Below are 18,342 nucleotides of genomic sequence, written 5' to 3' on the forward strand. Positions count from 1 at the left end.
AGTGTCCAACGATGGGGAATCCACTGCTTCCCTACGGAAATAATTCCAATGGCTGACTGTTCTGACTGTGAAAAATTTTCCTATTGTGTGTGCCTTTATAAATTGCTTCATGAAAGCCTTGGTTACATTTGTAAACTCAAAATGGTTACCTTTGTTGGAAAAAATTACAACCGTTGTTGCTAACTTTGCACACACCCACTAAACAGTACACTGCCACTTACATCAAACTTGGTCGATGCCACTGAGTAGTCCTGTTGTTATGGTTGACGTAGTAAGTCCGTCCCAGGTTGTCCACCTTCTCTTCCCATCCAGGAGGGAGTGGAGGTGGTGGTAACTCCTCCTGACGTTGAGATGCGGAGTCACTGGAATCAACCACATCCCATCCATGCTTAGGAATGAAGAAGAAGAAAAAAATTCAAGTTCAAAAAAGTTCAAGTTAAAGAGAAGTTATTTCATTGTTGCTTACATCAGTGTATAGGTGCAGATTCTGAACATTTTCCAAAGAGACGTTCAAAACTACTTAAATGTAAACCATATAGAAAAAGAATGAACTCCATGGTTACAGTGTGCACCTCATTTCAATGACAAACACCCTAAAATCCCACCAGTCTATTACACCAAGGATTCCCAAACGTATTTGGGTGGTTGCTCATTCTTGTGGAGGCTAGCTGCAGATTCCCAGTCACGCAGCCAAAGAGAACCAACTGCCAGCTTGCGCACGCAGAGGTGTGTGCCTTGGGATGAGAGCCCCCGTTCCCAAGTTACAGATGACTGCTGCACACGGCGGGTAAGGCAGGCAAACTTCAGCTGACGTTCACTGTCAGCCCTAACTCCAGCTAATTCTTAAAATGGATGGTGCCTGCGAAGTGCTGAGAAGTTTTCAAACCTGCTTGCATGAGCCTTATTCTCTCCAAGCCAACGCTGCCAAGGAAATAAAGAAGTATCTTCTAACACCTATTCTGAAATGGCCTCTGAAGAAGAGGTACCTAATACAGACCATTACATTTATAAACTACTTGCACAGACTTTCTGAATTCTTCTCCTTGGCACGATGTCCACTTTTACTTCCTCACACACTGAGTCAGCCAGCCTTTAGAATTCACTGTGGCAGCTGAAATACTTTGAAATACTTGAAATGGTTGAGAAAACATCAGGTTACAGTTAAAAAAAAAAAAAAAAAAAAAAAAAAGGCAGCTGGAGAGGGGGAGGAGAGCAAGCTGCTACTAACACTAGCACCGGGGTCTTGTCTTTGAGGGTGCAACTTCTTCTGCAGTGATACTTGAATCTCTAACAACCTGAAAGCCTCCACAAGCACCGAGCCTTACCTCGGAGTCATCCCTCTGATCACTGTTTTCTTCCTCTTGGCCACCATTTTTAGGCATATAAGCCATCTTCAGTCTCAAGAAACCCTTTACACGAGACTTGTGGCTGGAAGACAGGAGGTACGTGTCACTCACCGACCCCCAAACGATTGCAAATAAACCCTGAAGCAAGAAGCGTTTCAGAGGACAGAGGTCCTCCCGCTCACCTTCTTGGTCTGAGGAGGAAATCCTTAAACGTGTACGGCCTTTCCATGGTGGGGTCTTCAGTCTAGAAGCACGCAAGAAAACGACAAGTTAAAGGGCTGGCCCCGGGGCGGGGGCGCGCAGGGAAGGGGGCGCGCAGGGAAGGGGGCGCGCAGGGAAGGGGGCAGGCCGGGCGCGCAGGCCCCCCGCTAGGTGTCGCTGCACACGGCGCGAGGGCGGGCGCGGGCGCACGGGCCGGCTGTGCCCGGTCCCCGCCGTGCCCGGCCCCCGCCGCTTCGCCCGCCCGCACAGGTTGGCAGGCAGGAGGAGCAGCGCTGTCCCTCAAGACCAACCGCCGCAGACACAGCCACGCAAGCGCCGCCGGGACACTACAAAGCCATCCGCCTGCGCCGCTAACATCCAGCAACAGCGGGAAGCCAAATTCAGGCGAAAACGGCAACAGCGGTGCTAGAATCGACACCTTACTGTGACGTAAACATTTCAGTTGCTTCCACCGGGCCCATGTCCACCCGTTCAAACACAAAAACCCTCCAAGTTCATGTAAGATTAACGTGTACAACATTTACAAAATACTAACTACCCCCAGAACCCTGTCCAGGTAACGTCAGGCATCCCAAACACTACAACGGGTACGAGAACACACTCATACCAAGCACCAAACAATCGCTGGATGTATACATACATACACAGAATTTACTAGAAAGCTGAAGTAGAAAGTGCAGTTTTTCGCATTTTCAAAGATTAAAAACAACTGCAGTGCTTCACTTTTTGGCTTTTTTTGATACACATTTTCTGCCAAGTTCATTTTGGATTTTTGTCTCCTAAAAAAAAAAAAAAAAAGCAAGACTATAGAGCAATACTGAAAAACCAAAACCGAAGCAAATCTAGCCATGAAATAAAGAATTCCTTCTCACTTCTCTTTGAAAATTGCTTGACGGAGGCTTTTGCAGCAGGGGAGGCAGCACTGCAAGTACCTCGCACCTTGTGAAGGAAGCTGTCTACGCAACGCCCAGACTTCATCTGCTGCGCGCACAAACCGAGGTTAACGGCAGGCTTCCTACAAGGAGAACGTCACAGGCCCTCTCTGCTCTCTCTTTACAGAATTACGGAACAAGCTTTACACTCAGAATCCCTCCACTTATTAAGGAACAAAAACAAATAAAGAAGACATCACCACTCTCAAATCAAACACCTCAAATATTTGACTCTTAACAATAAAATTATTCAAACTCTGTGTCTATTATTTTAATTATTTGCTATTAGGACTCTTACTGCTAGCAAATAATTCAATTTTAGCTAAAATAATGGATACAGAATCACAGGCTGGTTTGGGTGGGAAGGGAGCGTTAAAGCCCACCCAGTCCGGCCCCCCTGCACGGAGCAGGGACATCTCCAACCAGATCGGGTTGCCCAGAGCCCCGTCCAGCCTGGCCTATGCACCACGTAGCTATTGCAGCCTTTTGGTTTTCCATGCTCATCGATACCACCTGGTATTTCTGCACAGAAGGTTTCTCTGACCACAGGGGCGCATCCCTTCCCACGCAAACCTGACGCAAACCAGCAGAACACACTTCCATGTCACCTGACTTGTGTGTCACCACTTCCACAACAGTGCAACTCGCTAACTGAAGTCATGAGCATGTCTTCAACAGCACACTACTTAGACAGAAAATCAGACACATAAATAGGACTCCCAAAAATGTGTTTTTTTCAACGTTTTAACAAAAGTTCTGGAGGAAATGGAGTTTGCACTGCTAAGGGAGAATACAACTAACTGTTCCAGCTGTAAGGGAAAATCAGGAAAAGGACGAAGTCAGAAGATTAAAGGGAGAATCATCGCCAATGGTGCGGTGAGAAACAACCAGTCTACTAGCCACACGCCATTCATCAATTGACTCAGACCAGACACGGATTTTAAGGAAGAACCAGGATGAGGTGCATCCTGCATGGTGAGAAATTTAACAGATACCAGAGAACAACTGTGTTCCTTGTCCCTGCGAAGGGAACAGTCCCTCCCAGCTCCTGTGCACAGTGGCACTTTGCTGTCCATAACGTTTTTCTTTAAGCCTCTAACGCTAGGCTGGGAGTGCTCGTTGTAAGAAAATTTAACCGGACTACTTATGGAAATAAATTCCATATAATATCGGGGTTTTTCACATCTGGCGATGACAAAAAAGAGCATGCGGAGACACAAGAACTGCTTACCGGAAGGTGACTAAGTGGCACATCCACTTGACCCAGGAAGTCGTCTCTAGTCTGCCAAATAGAAAAAAAAAAAAAAAAAAGAGTAACTTTACCTCTAGGGCCATCATTACATCAGAAAAACAAACGATAGACATCAATTCAGCCACAATGAAGCAAAAATCAAGCTGGCTGAGTACCATCATTTCAGCAATTACTGGTTTCTACCCCTTTACTGTTGCACATTATCTGTTGTTATAATTTATCTATTCCAGCAGAGCATATTCTGTGACGTTCCAAACGGCTTCTTACTCCACAGTGTGCATGTTAAGTACTGAGAAAATCCCGCTTCCTCTGACCACCCAAGCACAATTCAAAGCACAAAGCAATAACCCAATCTTTCCACGAATTAGTCTCCACGTGCAATGAGTGAAGTTACTGTTCACCATGCTGTTGAAACGTTCACGTCAAAGCTGGGTGAGTTTTTCGCAGTTATGTCCCCGTAGAAGTGATAAACACTACTTTTCCACACATTCAACGCTGTCTGTTCAATCGCCACCTTCTCTGACAGCAGACAATCCAAAGGCAGCCTCTCCCGCGAAGGTAACCACCGAGAAGCTGACAGCGGGACCCGGTCCCCATCTAACCAGGCCTTTACTACCGGGTACTTGAAGCACTACTCGTAACTCCACCAGCTGTGTTCCACACCTATTTTACAGCTGAGAAGATGCCAGGACAAAGAGAACCCTTCAAGGTGTAGAGGTTCAACGATCTATCTGATCTCTGCAATACTCTGTGGCTCTTGAAGATGCTCCGACTGGACTGCATGTAGCGGCCTAGCCATCTATTCATACCTACCGTGCCGAAGAGCATAAAAACTCACGCTGGATATTTCAGTGCATTTCTAGCAATGCACTTACAAGTACAGACAGAAGAAAAGGAACATGACATATTAGCAGAGGTGGACAAGCTAAGGATAAACTTTGAGAGGGGAAACGTGTACTGTTATCACTCACTTCACAGCTCAATGAGGCCTAGAAAGAAACAGCTCTCATCCGTTTTCTCAGACAACGACGTCTGTTCAGTCTGTATACTCAATTATACTAGATAGAACATCTCCAGCTGAAAACACTCGCGTACTGAATGGACTGTGATTGCTTTAAATAAATTATAACTTTACAGCACTGCTCAGTTGTTATCTTTATCACTTAGAGACACCTCAAAACTAATTCAGCATTTAACCATTTTTATGATTAACAGTGTCACCTGAAGAGCAGAGTTGCACCAGAACCTTTTATTGTCAATTAACGTAAATCTCAGGGGTGATTTTTCTTTTAAATGTGGCTGTTACTATCCATCCAACCTCAACACATCCCTGTGCAAACCAAGAACGCAGGCCGTCTCCCCGTTTGAATCACATACGCACGACCTGCCCTGCTGGTAAGAAATAAGAGGGAACCCAGCAATAAAATCAATAAAAAGCACAGACAGTGCGGTCAGGCACCACGTGGTGAGACTCCCTTCTGCCTCTCAGTGCTGTGTCGCCTCGAAACGCCCCGTGTCTGAGAGCTTACTGGTGTTACGAGGTACGCTGGCACGCGGCAAGTACTCACACACTGAAAACGAATACAGTCACGGGGTCCCACCGAAATACAGCTCATAACGAGACCAAAAGCACGAGCGGCAGCATCCTGGCCTGCGCTCTCAGGCGCTGTGAAGAGAAGGCGCAGTGACCGCACCAAGGATATTCAGAAGCAGCTGTGCAGACACCAGACAAATATTCCAGTCTCTCCTTATAACCAGGTCACCCTTCTGATGGATTTTCATCGGCGTGCTTGCACTTAGCCTAACCAGCCGCGCACAGTACCACTCTGGACAGTACTGGGGGGAGTATCCCCAGAGCCGTGTGAGGGTGCCCACGTGGCAGCGACGCGGACGTGCTGAAAGTCAGCGCCGCGGCTTATCTAATCTACTCATTGATCACGATCCTCGTTTGCTCATTTGTAACGGCAATTCACTGTTCTCGCAGCTCAGAGGGAGACTCCTTCCTTTTCTCCTGTGACGAAAGCCATTAAAAACATGGCAAAACCCCAACAACCCAGAAACCCCACAAAACCACCGAGGAGCCCCGGGCGACTGCCTGTCAAAGGGAGCGGCTGTGGGACGACAGTCCCAAGCCTCCCTTCGTGTGACCAGTTCCCCAGAGGAACCGGGCAGCTTCTGAGCCCCCGTGGAAGGGACAGCCACGCTGCAGGCACCAGCGGGGCATCCCTCGCCCCCTCTCCAGGAGGGTCGGCTGCTCCCCGTCCCTCCGAGGTTAAGCGAGCGCCCACCCTCTGGGCGCCAGAAGCCCTCCTGAGGCCAACACAGGGTCCTGACAGGAGGGATCAAAAGAGGGAGAGCAGAGATGTCACGCCGCTGCCTCTATGATCTTAATTCCCACCAGTGCTTATTATTTCCCTCACAATCCACCCACGACTGAGGAAATCTTTCATCTTACGATAATTTTGGCCTGAAACATGGCCAGCTCTGAAACAAATTGTCTGAAATGCAGATACCTTTTTGTAAATCAAAAACACACAGGCTGTTGTAAACAGCAGGTAACGCAGCGATGTGGCCATGCGGACAGGGGTCATCAGGAGACCTGCCCAAAGGCACCACGCAGACAAAACCAGGCCTGGGCCGCTTCCGCTCGTCTCTCACTGGCCAGGCACGGCTGGCACGGGCGCAGCAGTGAGAGCAGAGATCCCTGTTGTGGAGAGGCCAAGTTGCGGCACGGGCCAGAGCCCCTGCACTGGAGAGCGCTGGTGGTGTGCCGCGCGTGCTGGGAAGATGTGAAGAGAGGAAACGGGCGCTGGAAGGGCGTGCGTACCTGGGTCCCGGGCGGAACCACCCCGGCGCAGGCAGGCTGCCGCTGGGGACAAGGGCCTGTCCTCCAGCCCGGGCACTGCTGGCCGCCGCGGGGCCAGGGCTGTCCCGGCCCGCTCTGCTGAGCGCCTGTGTGCGGGGGGCAAACGGAAATCCCGGGTGAGAAACCAGCACCCGCTCACAACAGCCAGGTTTGACCCATGCAGGAAACGTGACGAAGTGTGTGCCACTGAATGTCCTGGCAGCCACTCCATCCCAAACGCCCCTGTAACCACGGCGTTACACACCAGGTAACAGCAAGTTAATAAAACATAACAATGAGGCAGAAAACCCTGATTCTTGTGGCTTATTAAGAGCTTGAACCATGAAGGGAATACTTCTCAAAGGATTTGTAAAAGCCTGTTTAACCCAATACAAATATATAATCTTTCCAGTGCTGTAGACACGTGCACAAACAAAATATAGCTCCCTTTAAAATTATTTTAAAGCTAGACCTAAACCACACTGACAATCCTATGCTTATCAATCATTTTAGTATCTTACCTAAACATGACGATTTTGATCTAGATTGGAAATGTTATATTCAACAGTCAAAGGAATGACATTTTGGCAAAAGATGAGGTATAAAGTAATTAAATAGCACGGATGTGCTTGCTTTGTGAGCTGGGCGCTGCGCTCGATGGATACTTGGCATTCATTAATAAGACATGAATTTTCAAAAGAAAGCATACTGCGTTCTTCAGAAATCAACTGTCTGTCAGGGAAAGCAATTTCTGCCAGATACTGTTTATGATACCAGATATCGGCCCCAGCGGTTCCCAAATAACCTGCTGCCTATTTATAACCCCGCTATGCACAGAATTCCAGGAAGTGCATACTGCTGCTCCAAAGCCAAGTTTACATATTTCTCATAGCAGAGCATTAAGTTTAATATTAAAATTCATATTTTATATGATAACATCATAAGAATTCTGTTTCTACTACAAAGACAGCACAAAGTCCCGTGATCCCCAAAGCACGGACACATACCGCTGTGCTGCATGCCCAGGAACACCACAAAAAGAACACCTGCACCAGAGAGCCTGCCTGTCTTCCAAATTTAAGTAATAATAGCTAACAGATTTTTCCTTACAGAATTTGTCTATTAATCTTCTCCCTAGCAACTACTGGAAAAGCCTGGCAGCACGCACCGTTTTTAGAGAATTAACATATTTCTCCTTTAATATTGGCAAATACCAAGGACCTCCCACCTCCTGCTTCAATAGAGTTACTACTCGGAAGAAAATGTATACCTATTTCTAGATCTGCGCATGTAGCTTTTAGTTCACAAAAAACACTGCTCGCAGAGATGGAAAATTTTCAGGTTAGTCAGAAACAGAATGGTGACCGGAGAGGGACGCATTTTCGCTCCGTATGTGGGGAAGAGGGTCCTTCTCCTGCCTAGGCAGCGGTGACTTACGTGCGAGCACCAAGCCTGAGGTACCTGATACATGCTGTAGGTACACCACGTATTTACCTGATTTTAACACACCTAGGAACGACTGGAGCTGCTGCATCTACCCTGAATAACTGATTTTGTCTGCCATTTCCAGTGGCACTGCAGCTACAGGAGCAACGTTAAACTGGGCTGCAAGAACTGGGTAAATTCCAGACTGGCGTTAAAAGTCTTCACTTCTACCCAGACCAAGTTTTCAGGAGCAAAAAGTAAACTCAGCCTTAAAAGCAGCTGGACCAACAAAGTCTGTCTGTGGTCCAGAGTGGAACTGGAAAACCCTTAGTTGTAGCCTGGCTCTGCCGGTAGCTGCAGGGACGGTTTGAAGAAATCACTTCCTCAGCAACTCCTCGCGTGAATGTGGCATCGCCACCAGTACTCAGGTTCCTGCAAAGCTGACTCTTTAGGCAACCCTTGACTATACACACACGTTTCTAAGAAAAAGGATTTGCAGAGGGTTCGTATATTCATATTCAGCATTTTCCTCTTTCGTCTTTAACGCTCCAGAGCGATTTTTGAGAGTTACCCATCCACTGTTCCAAACGACCACCTGCCAGAAGGGTTCTGTCTGGTTGGCTGGGCACATTTACTCCTGAAGAGAAGAAAGTCAGGGAAAAGATGAACCGGTCTGCTTGGTCAAGAAGAGACTCCCAGAAAGTCCTGGTTTTATTTTGCACGCCACATCACAAACTGACAAGTATTCCTCACCGGCCCTTTTCATTTGGAATTAAAGGAGGACAAAAGCCTGCTTTACAATAACGATATCTGAAAGTAACAAAAACACACTCGTGGTTATTTGAGCTAGTGAATGAGCATTATTTTTCAGATCTGATATTTACTCAGTTTTACAAAGGATGTAAAGTCTCCTTACTTCAAATACTGTCCTATTTTCCTGCTAACTCTCAAAATGAAAGGTAATCACTTCTATTTTTTGGCACAGACATAAACACACCCTGTCTGTTTAGGAAACCCAAATCTGCCTAACCATCTCGTTTATTTACATGCTGGTCTTATAGAAAAGCAGTGCTAATGCAAGAATCCTTTCATTTCTCTTTGGCGTGCTCAAACACGTCAGGCACGTTCGGCATTCTGGACACTGGATTCTCCTGAGTGTGCGACAGTTACCTGTTACAGCAACGCAGACACCGCAGCGAAAGCTGGCCACTACTGCCGAATCCCAGGCATAGGCAAGGTCTCAGATATCCAGCAAATGACAATGGGAAAAAGGACACTCAGCCTGTTGCGGTTCAGGGAACCCACCCAGCCCAATGCATTTGTCTGAAGTGGTGTCCAGTGTAAGGGAAATAAGGGAGAGACTCCTGCCTCAGCACCTAAACGAGTCAATTCTGTATTAAAAGATAACCTAACGGTAAGCGTTGCAGCTCAGCCTGTGAGTTGAGCTCATCACTGAACACCGTTCACCTCAAAAGTCAATACCGAAAACTCAGTAAGGCAAGCAGCTGCTGCAATGGTCAGAAGCAAATTTAACCAAATGCAGTACAAGAACCGCTCAACACAGGCCCTAGAAGTTCCCACAAGTCCCAAACAAAAAACCCAACCCACCACCCATCCTAGCCTGAAAATCAAAAATCCGACTGCACGCAGGTACGGCACCTGTTGCACGAAGGCCTAAAGACGGATGGTGAGAGGCAGCAGGAGGAAGTATTGCTAGCAGCCACTCAACCCTTCCGTGTACCACAGCCAGCCAGGACAGACAGCAGCAGCTTACAAAACCCAGCAACTGAAGAATGAATCACTTCATCCTCCATGCCTTCTATTCCCTCCCGTCCCACCTCCCAAAAACCATCAGGAAATCTCAGGGTCAACAAATTGCTTCCCCTTAGACACGGCACAGCACATGGACTCTGCGCTAAGGAACCGTCACACTGGGCTTCACACGTACGTACTCATAACTCCTTTTCACTTCCGAAGGGGAGAGCCTCAGGATTAGCTACTGCTGTTGGGAGCAGCAGGAGTGGCAAGGCTCAGGCATCCGATTTTCCTGTTAATTTAGCAAGGGAATACAGAAAAGGAGGTACACGCAACCGAGGAGGATAAGGACAAGTGGCGTAATAGCTGCTGGAAGAAAGAAGATACTGGCTTAAAATGGATGTAGAACAGAGTAAATGTATGTATAATCTTACCGTGTCACAGTTTGTCTTTTACTTATGGTATCGTTAAAGATCAAATTGAGAAGACAGCTATCATTAAAGGCGATGGCATGAGAAAACACTTCATTACTATTAAGTGTTACTAGTAGTCAGTGACTTAAAAAGCTTTAAAAACCAACAGAACTACTTTAAAATTCTAACTTGTGCCTAACAACTTACAACATGAAACAACTGCTCCGCATTTGAGATACAGATGACAAGGTGACACTCACAAGCCAAATGCACATAAAAATTAGTCTGCAACTCAATAGATGTCCAAGTCGTAAAGCCAGTAGGAGAAGCCTGGGATAAAGTTACACCAGCCTAAAAGCCCTTAGTCTAGTAAAGAGTATAGAAAGGAAAGCATCCATCACATCTAGGCACAAAACATGAGCGTCTAGTTGACACTTAGGGTGGCATACGTGTACCTCAGTTTTACCTGGTACCGACAAAAATGGGAGTCACATTTAAAAACTACGAAGAAAGCATTGTATTGACCTTAATTTCAGCATTTCAGTTTGTTGCTTTCCGGAAGGGAAGGTGTCTATAGTTAACAGCTAAGCTCTCACAGACCCTTAATAATTGACAGCTAATGTTTTAACAGAATTACAGAATAATCTCCAATTCAGAAAGACAACGCTTCACAAAGGGTTCTAACACACTTCCAAGAACGAGACACATACTAATTTGTCTGGAAAAGGGCCACACAGCTACAGCAGCTCTTCTGAGAAGCTGATCCCCAGTAAAACTGGAACAGCACTCAGTATGTGGGAGATTCCAGATAAGCACCTATCAGTGAAAGCCTTCCTCCCCTCGCATTTTCTTATACGGCATCTTCTTGCAGGAGTACCTGCTTGTTTCAATCCTGGAATAAAAGATAACATTACCTCTGGTGTACACCTATTATTTAACCGTGATTCTTTAGGGATGCCTAAGTACAGTATTCACTGTAAGATAAAACAGGATGTTACGGTAACCCTTGCAAACTCAGACAACACCTGAGTAACAGCTGAGTGCGTATGAGTAACTGCTACAGGCATCTTAAGCTGGCTTAACTTTATTCCAGCCCAAACAGAAATTAGAAGTTCAGAAAATAACAGAGGTACGAGACAGGTCAGTCAGGACTTCCGCCAAAAGGTTGCACGAACGATGTGAAGGACCTGCAGGAGGAGGGGGCAGGTCTCCAGGCCAACAACTGGTTACCACAGCTGGCACACACAACAGGGAGTCAGGCTTTCAGCTGTGTGTATAAATATCTGACTGGGGAGTAAAGAAGGTGAAGCCGGACTTGGCAGTGCCCAGCGACAGGGCAAGCAACAGGCAGAAACTGAAACACAGACAATTCCACTTAAACAAAGACAAAACTTTCCTGTGATGCTGGCCAAACACTGGAACGCGCTGCCTGAGGACACTGTGGATTTGCCATCACGAGATACTAAAAACCCAACTGGCCAAGGCCTGAGCAACCCCCTCTGGCCCGGACAGGAGCAGGGGCTGGACTAGGTGATCTCCAGGGGTCCCTTCCAGCCTCGCCATTCAATGACCCTGTGACTAGTAAGCAGAAAAAATACCCTCTTTGTGAATCCCTTCAGTTTGGATAAGATGGCGTGGTCACGCCTGAGCAGCTGCAGGCGTGTGATGTTAGAAGGCGGCCCAGCATGCAACCACAGCTCTCTCCTAGGACCTGTGTTCACGCAGAGGCTTCCAGCTCCAGACACTCAAGACCTACTTCAAACTTAACTTCAACTCAAGTATGTCAGGCAAGCTCTAGTAGGTAATTCCTCTGTTAGTGTTTTTTTAAATACGCTTCCTGCTGAATTTTCACACATACCTTTCTGGTTTATGTTTTTATTTTCATCTTCATAATGATTATTCATATACATTTCCACAGAAGGTCTGGGAGTAGGCAGATGGTAAGTTAACACATTATCATTCAGTTGGTATCTCTAGAGGAACTTGAAAAGCAAAACAAAATCCTAATCACCAGAAAAACACTATTAAAACCCCCGTATTTGTACACAAACACGCATGCCTACGACACAGTTCTCCTCCCAAGCAGACTTTAATGCTGCAGTTCAGTAACAGGTCAAACTGGTGAAACCCTGTGTCGCATCTTCTGACCCCCAAGATGCACCTCCATCCTCGACAGCTGTCTCGACAGCCCTGCACAACTCACTCTGTGTATCTTAAGACTATTTCCCTGTCAACAAAGTCATGTCAGCGACAGGAATCTAAAGAGTCACCAGCCGGGACACTCTGAGGGTTCACCAGCGACCACCTGAGGGGCAGCACCTCCAACACGTACGTGCTGTTACGGTATCGGTGCAGACACGTGACTGTGACAGGGCGTGACTCGCGTTCACACGGTATCGTACGCAGCATATCAACAGCTGCATCCAGTCATTTACTAAGTCAACACAAGAAAATAACTTAGATAAAGGATTGACTGATGTAAGAGTTCCAGTCCATGCCATGCAATTCCCATTTACAATCACTGCAATTAGCATTTAGTGAGAAAAGCAGATCAAGTCCTTCCTGATTCCATGCTTTCTGCTTGCTTCCTCCCTGGCACCGAGCACCTTCCACCTCCCATTTGTGCTCGCGTGAACTAGATCAAGAAATCAAGCTGGCTTGAAAAACAGCACACGAATTGCCTGATCTAGATCACGAAGTGATTCCGTTAATAATCCCACTGGCACAACCGGGGAGGAGGGATGGCACAGCACGGAGGCGGGAGCCGCGGCAGGAGGGCTAGGGCAGCCACGCGTTGGGAAGGATCACAGCCGGGTTCCCGCTGAACGCTCGTCTGTCAGAACCCGCTGTCGGTCGCCGTGGCCTGGGAACCAGCCACACCTGCAAACCACTCAAGCGACGTCTTACCAACATTTGTACATGCAGCTGCAGCAGTGACAGAGACACAGGGAAGAAGCAAAAAGAAAAAAATATATATATATACAACAGAATCTGTACTGCTGAATGCTGACACCCCCTGCGATGCGGAGGTGAGCCCTGCTCGGCTGTGGTTACCAACAATCCCAGAGGGGTTTCCAGAGATGGTTTGGTTCCCTGGCCCAGCACCAGGTTGGGTAACAGCACTCCACCTACCTACGCTTCCCTTGGCATTTTCAGTTGGTCAGGATGTTCCCAGCTTCCTGACCTAAAAATTGTTGTGTACTATTTCTGTGCACTGTTTAAACAGATGCCACATTCCAACCCAGATATTGCTTGATTTCAGAGCTGGCTGACACCATCCCTATAGTAAATCTTACTGGTTTTTAATCCCTGCAGCTTCTGCTTAAAGCAAGATACAAGATGTTCTGTACCCTAAACTCACATCCCATGTCCTGTGGGGGCCCGCGGGTCAAACCTTTATTTTCTGTTGTTTAGCTCCTCATCTTTCTCTCATGCTGAAGACCAGGAGCTCCTGGCGCCGGAGGAGCGAGAGTCTGGACGCGCAGCCCAGCGCGCGGTGTGCCCTGTCACGTCCCCAAACAGGCTGAGGGGCCGTTATCGCTGGGGGCCAATTTTAACACTGGCAGCCTTAGCTGCAAGGAATGATCAGCATGCCAGTGTAAATCATCGCCCAAAGGTGCAGAAGTACAGCAGGCTCTGGGGATGTACAGCCAAGCTTTAAGCTGAGGTGTTCTTAAAGCCAAAAAGCTAACGACACAGTTAAAACGGGGAGAAACTGGCAAAATAAACCAACCTGGCAAAGAAAACCAGGAGACTGTAAAGAGGCAGTCACCACCACTGAGCAAATTCAGTAGCCAAACTGTTAGAATATAAAGTGTAAAATTAAGCAAGAATTAAGCAAATTTTACGTATGTATTACTGCACTTGAGAGATGATGAACCATCACCAAGTGCCACAGATAGCATTCCCGGAGCTTTAAAGACTGTCTCCCTTATTTAGCACTGCGTTTTCACACCAGAAATGCAACAGAGTTGCAGATACAAAAAAAAAACCCAACCCAAGAGCAGAAAATATCTGCTACCTTTAGCTGAACGTCCAGGAAAGCACACACCTCACCGCCATAGAGAGCTCTCCCCCCCGTCGTGAGCGAACACAGAAACACGTTCCAGCCACGTAACACTGCAGTGGAGTCCTGGTTCGGGACTTCACGGACAAAAGCACCGCTCATTTTGCAGGAGCAATCATTCTAATATAGGAAGCCATTGCTGCATTAAAAATATTTTTACAGATATCACAATAAAAATCAATCATTCTGTCCTCCCCAAGGGCACTACGTGTAAGGAAAACAACAGGAGAACTGACAACCTGAGACACATACTTTCCCTTCTCCCCACAAATGCAATTAGGCTTCCAGTGTCCTTAATTTGTCTCAACTCCCAGAGCCCCGAGATTCATAGTAAGGTACCTGAATTGGGAAAACACTGAGCTTTACTTTTACTGAAGGCTTTCAAAACCAATATAACTTATGTTCCTATAAGTATTTGTAAAATTATTTTTTGAAAACTAGCAAAATATGTTTTTACTAATTGAAATAAAGCACGTTCATCTTTAACTGCTTTTGACTATCATCTTAAAATATTAATTAGCCATCACAGATGTCTTTCTGCACCTGGGGCATACCAACTCCCTGATCTCATTCGCATGAACAAAGCTGCACGGATAATTTTATTACATTCATTTATCATTTGATGAAAGGAATACCAACATTCAATTCTTAGTTGGTAAGTTTCAGAAATTTCTCTGTCTTCTGCAACAAAACTCTTCTCCTTTACAGAAACGTAAAGGAATTTTGTCAGTTGGCAGTGGAACCTCTCCTTTCTGAAGTCAAACACTGCCATCAGGACTCCCTAGCTCCCACGTGCAACCACAGTCCCGTTTTTCCAACTTATTACACTCTGCAGTTAATCCACGCAACGTGTTTCCCAAAGGTTTTTAAACAACGGTGTTTTAAGCACTTCAGGGTTTGAACGATCATACTTTAAAACCTGAGCTGAAGTCAAACATGGGTGTAACTTTAGAGAAATATAGAAGAAAACACAGTCACTCTCCCCCGAATTTGCAGAAGTTTAAGTGAGAAAATCTCATTTAACAAGACATGAATTCCAAGATTACTTCCATGGCAAAACCCCAAATCATTACTCCAGGGTATTTCAGACACAGTCACCTGGGTTTGTACGACAGAACCCTGAACTCTGGTTTCAGCTAAGGAGGAAAGCTCTCACAGCAGCCTCACTAGCTAATTTGTCTAACTGTACTCGCAGCCTCTCCCCCCCTTCACAGTCACGATAAAAATAGCTTAAAGTAAAAAAGAAACACTGTCACCCATTCGGCATTTTAGACCAAATGAAACACCTTCTTCCTTGTAGAATTATTCCTCTGCCGAGCTTTTTTTAGAACGGCGTTATCACAAACGTCAGGCTAAGCTTTCGCGTACAAAACACCTTCATTTCTGCAGTTCAGACATGACAGAGCAGGAACTGAAAGCCGGAGGAGGAACAGCGAACGCTAAACCTATCCGATTAGAAGTCACTACATTAGAACTAATCAAACTTTATTTCTGCTGGAATTTATTATTATTGGACCTTTTATTTAAACGTTGGCGTTTTCAATTGCACTCCAAACACTCGCAACACAGAGAAACGCTCCTAAACGCAAGCGCAGTGCCGCGGAACGCGGGCCCACCGCGGCGAGCCAGCGCCAGGGGCCCGCGCGGCCTGCGCGCCGGGAAGGCGCCGCGCCACCACGCGACCTCCTCGGGGCGCGGCCTGCGCAGGGCGCTGCTTCCGCGGCTCATCAGGCGCCCGGGCAGCTCCGGCCGCGCCCGGCCCCTCAGCCTCCGCGGGGTCACCAACCCGCCCACGCCGTCTGCGCCAGGCGGGAGCTCCCCACACCGGCACCCCAGCGCCGTGCCCCCCGAGCCGGCGCGGCGCTGCCCGTCCCTCCCGGCAGCTCGGCGGCATCTTTCTGAAACGCGGAGAAAGGTTTTCGTTCCCCTGCGCCGCACCGGCGGGAAACGCTGCGCGCTGCTTTGCGCGGCGGCCCAACCGCGACCGGCGGGCACGGACGGTTCAGCGATCGCCTTCCGTCAGACTCTGCGCACGTAAGCGCGGGCCTGCAGCCCTCGCCCAGGGCTGCATTCTTCATTCTCCATCGGTTTTTTCACTGTTTCTTTTTGTGGCATGAAACATTCAAGATTCTTATTCTAGAAAGCAAAATACTAAAGAAAAAAGTTTTTACATTGCAAACATTTTTTTTTCTTGAATGCATAATTTTTTTGCACTTGGTATTTTCTATTTTTAATTCATTTTTACAAACAGCTCTGCTGACAGAAGCATTACATGAAATTTTTATTTTGGGCACAATTTACTGCCTCACAGTAATCTAAGGTTAGTCGGTGTTTGCGTACCATTTCACCACGGAACAAAACAGAATAAACACTGGCGGTATTTTCTAGCGGCTGCTCCTACTCCAGGTCTCTAAGTGAAAGTACCGCAAAATACAAGGGCTAGTTTTGTTTGCTAAACAATTTTCTTCTGTTACTCCTTTGTACAAAAATAAACAAACACCGTTCCTCTAACAGCCTTCACAGAAACCAAACACAACAGCAGCGCCGGTTATGCTTCAGTTTCCGTAACGCTTTCTTTCTCAGCGCAAAGCCAGGTCTGCCGTGGGGACACGTTAACGCCAACAAGCCCGTTTCCAGCACGGACGCCCACGACAACGAGACCCTTACTAACACGCGTTTGGCAAGCCACAGTACGCAAGCATGAACTATTTAAATTCTGCAACATTTCTCGTGTGTCACCTCTGCTTATTTAACCATACTGAAAAGCCCTGGGCACCCACGCCAAGATCTGATGCATTCCTGAAAGGTGAGTAACATCCAAAAAAACTCCGGATGATGACAGGGAAAAGACAGCAGGTTAAAATTGATTCCATTCATTCCAACAAAACAGCTTCCTCTATAGATCCCCATTATAATTAACCGCATGACACACAGGAGTGCTGGAAGCAGACCGCTATTTCCTCGCGCTAATGCGGGGCGCAGTTATAAAAGGCGGTATCCGTGACGTCAGCTGTGAACGGCTGCATCCGTGACGTACGCTGTGACAAGAGCGAACGCCTGCTATTATTAGCGTTACTGCATTACTAACAGCCTCTGGAAAGCAGAGAATATGTTCTTCTCTAGACACTGCACAGACCAAACGGGGAACAAGTAAAGGAGCAGTCTTGGCAGGAGGGGGCATCTGGTGCCCGAGAGATCCTCACAACAGGCCTGAGCGGGGAGCTACTCAAATGCTTAAAATGCGTCCTGGAGAACTGCAGCAACCGAGATCCGAAAGATGTAGGAGCTCAAGAGGCAGAACGCATGCAACTCTGGCAACCGTGCTGGAAGATTAGCAATAGGAGAGCAAAAAAAACCCTTAGAAATGGACATCACCTTCTCTTAAAACTTTTCTCTCCTGCTGCTTCTTGAAGAGGGCAGCTGAGAAGTATGAGAGCATCTTCTCCTCTGTTGTCATGACCATCCACTAGCATTTGATGGGGGAAATCACGGAGAGGTTTAGAGCCTGTCGGAATGCAGCTGCCTTTGAACAACATTAACACTGGGATTTCCATGGGAAGTCTCATATTTTTAGTCCTCCATCCCCCAAACATCATTACACTGATGTAATATTAATTTATTACTGAACAGTATTCCTGAATTTGTTTTCCTCAATACGTACACTACCATACCAACGTCAAAGTCGCAGTAAAACATGACAAAACGTGACTCAAGGCGAAACAGAAGTCCCCAGTTTTCCCCTCAGTAGCCGGACTCATTTCTGCTGTCTCACACTCTCCCCAACACGCTGGGCGCTTGGGCACGGGCCACCACAAACAGCCGAGGCAGTCAAAGAGCAGTCATCCCGCAGCGCCCTGAAGTTTGCTGTAACTTGACCACATAACACAACGTACTCAAATGCCCAGAGACAGGTTTTGAAAGCCAAGAAATGTTTACCTGACCCCTTTTGAACTCCTGATAAAACACGTGGCTGTAAGGGCAGACAACAGCTAACACTGATTCAAGCTGCCGTTCCCACCGAGAGCATATCGAGTATGCAGAGCTACCAGTTACAGCTCCCGCGTCTCCGAGCAAATTCTCTCCGTC

The 18,342-nt window shown here is 47.2% G+C and overlaps 1 protein-coding gene across 7 annotated transcripts in view; it reads right to left on the reverse strand.

Annotated features, from left to right (window-relative positions):
* The window catches only part of NEDD4L (NEDD4 like E3 ubiquitin protein ligase), a 142,501-nt gene that overhangs the window by 46,817 nt on the left and 77,342 nt on the right, over nt 1-18,342 (reverse strand). For all 7 annotated transcript variants that reach the window (XM_086769502.1, XM_086769503.1, XM_086769504.1 and 4 more), the window contains 4 exons: nt 3,732-3,782; nt 1,529-1,590; nt 1,326-1,428; nt 222-388 (listed from right to left, as the gene is read on the reverse strand). In XM_086769502.1, the coding sequence (XP_086625628.1) occupies nt 222-388; nt 1,326-1,428; nt 1,529-1,590; nt 3,732-3,782 (383 nt within the window). The remainder of the gene's footprint in view (nt 1-221; nt 389-1,325; nt 1,429-1,528; nt 1,591-3,731; nt 3,783-18,342) is intronic.

Source organism: Chlamydotis macqueenii, chromosome W, assembly GCF_036417535.1.
Source record: "Chlamydotis macqueenii isolate bChlMac1 chromosome W, bChlMac1.mat, whole genome shotgun sequence".
Lineage (NCBI taxonomy): Eukaryota > Metazoa > Chordata > Aves > Otidiformes > Otididae > Chlamydotis > Chlamydotis macqueenii.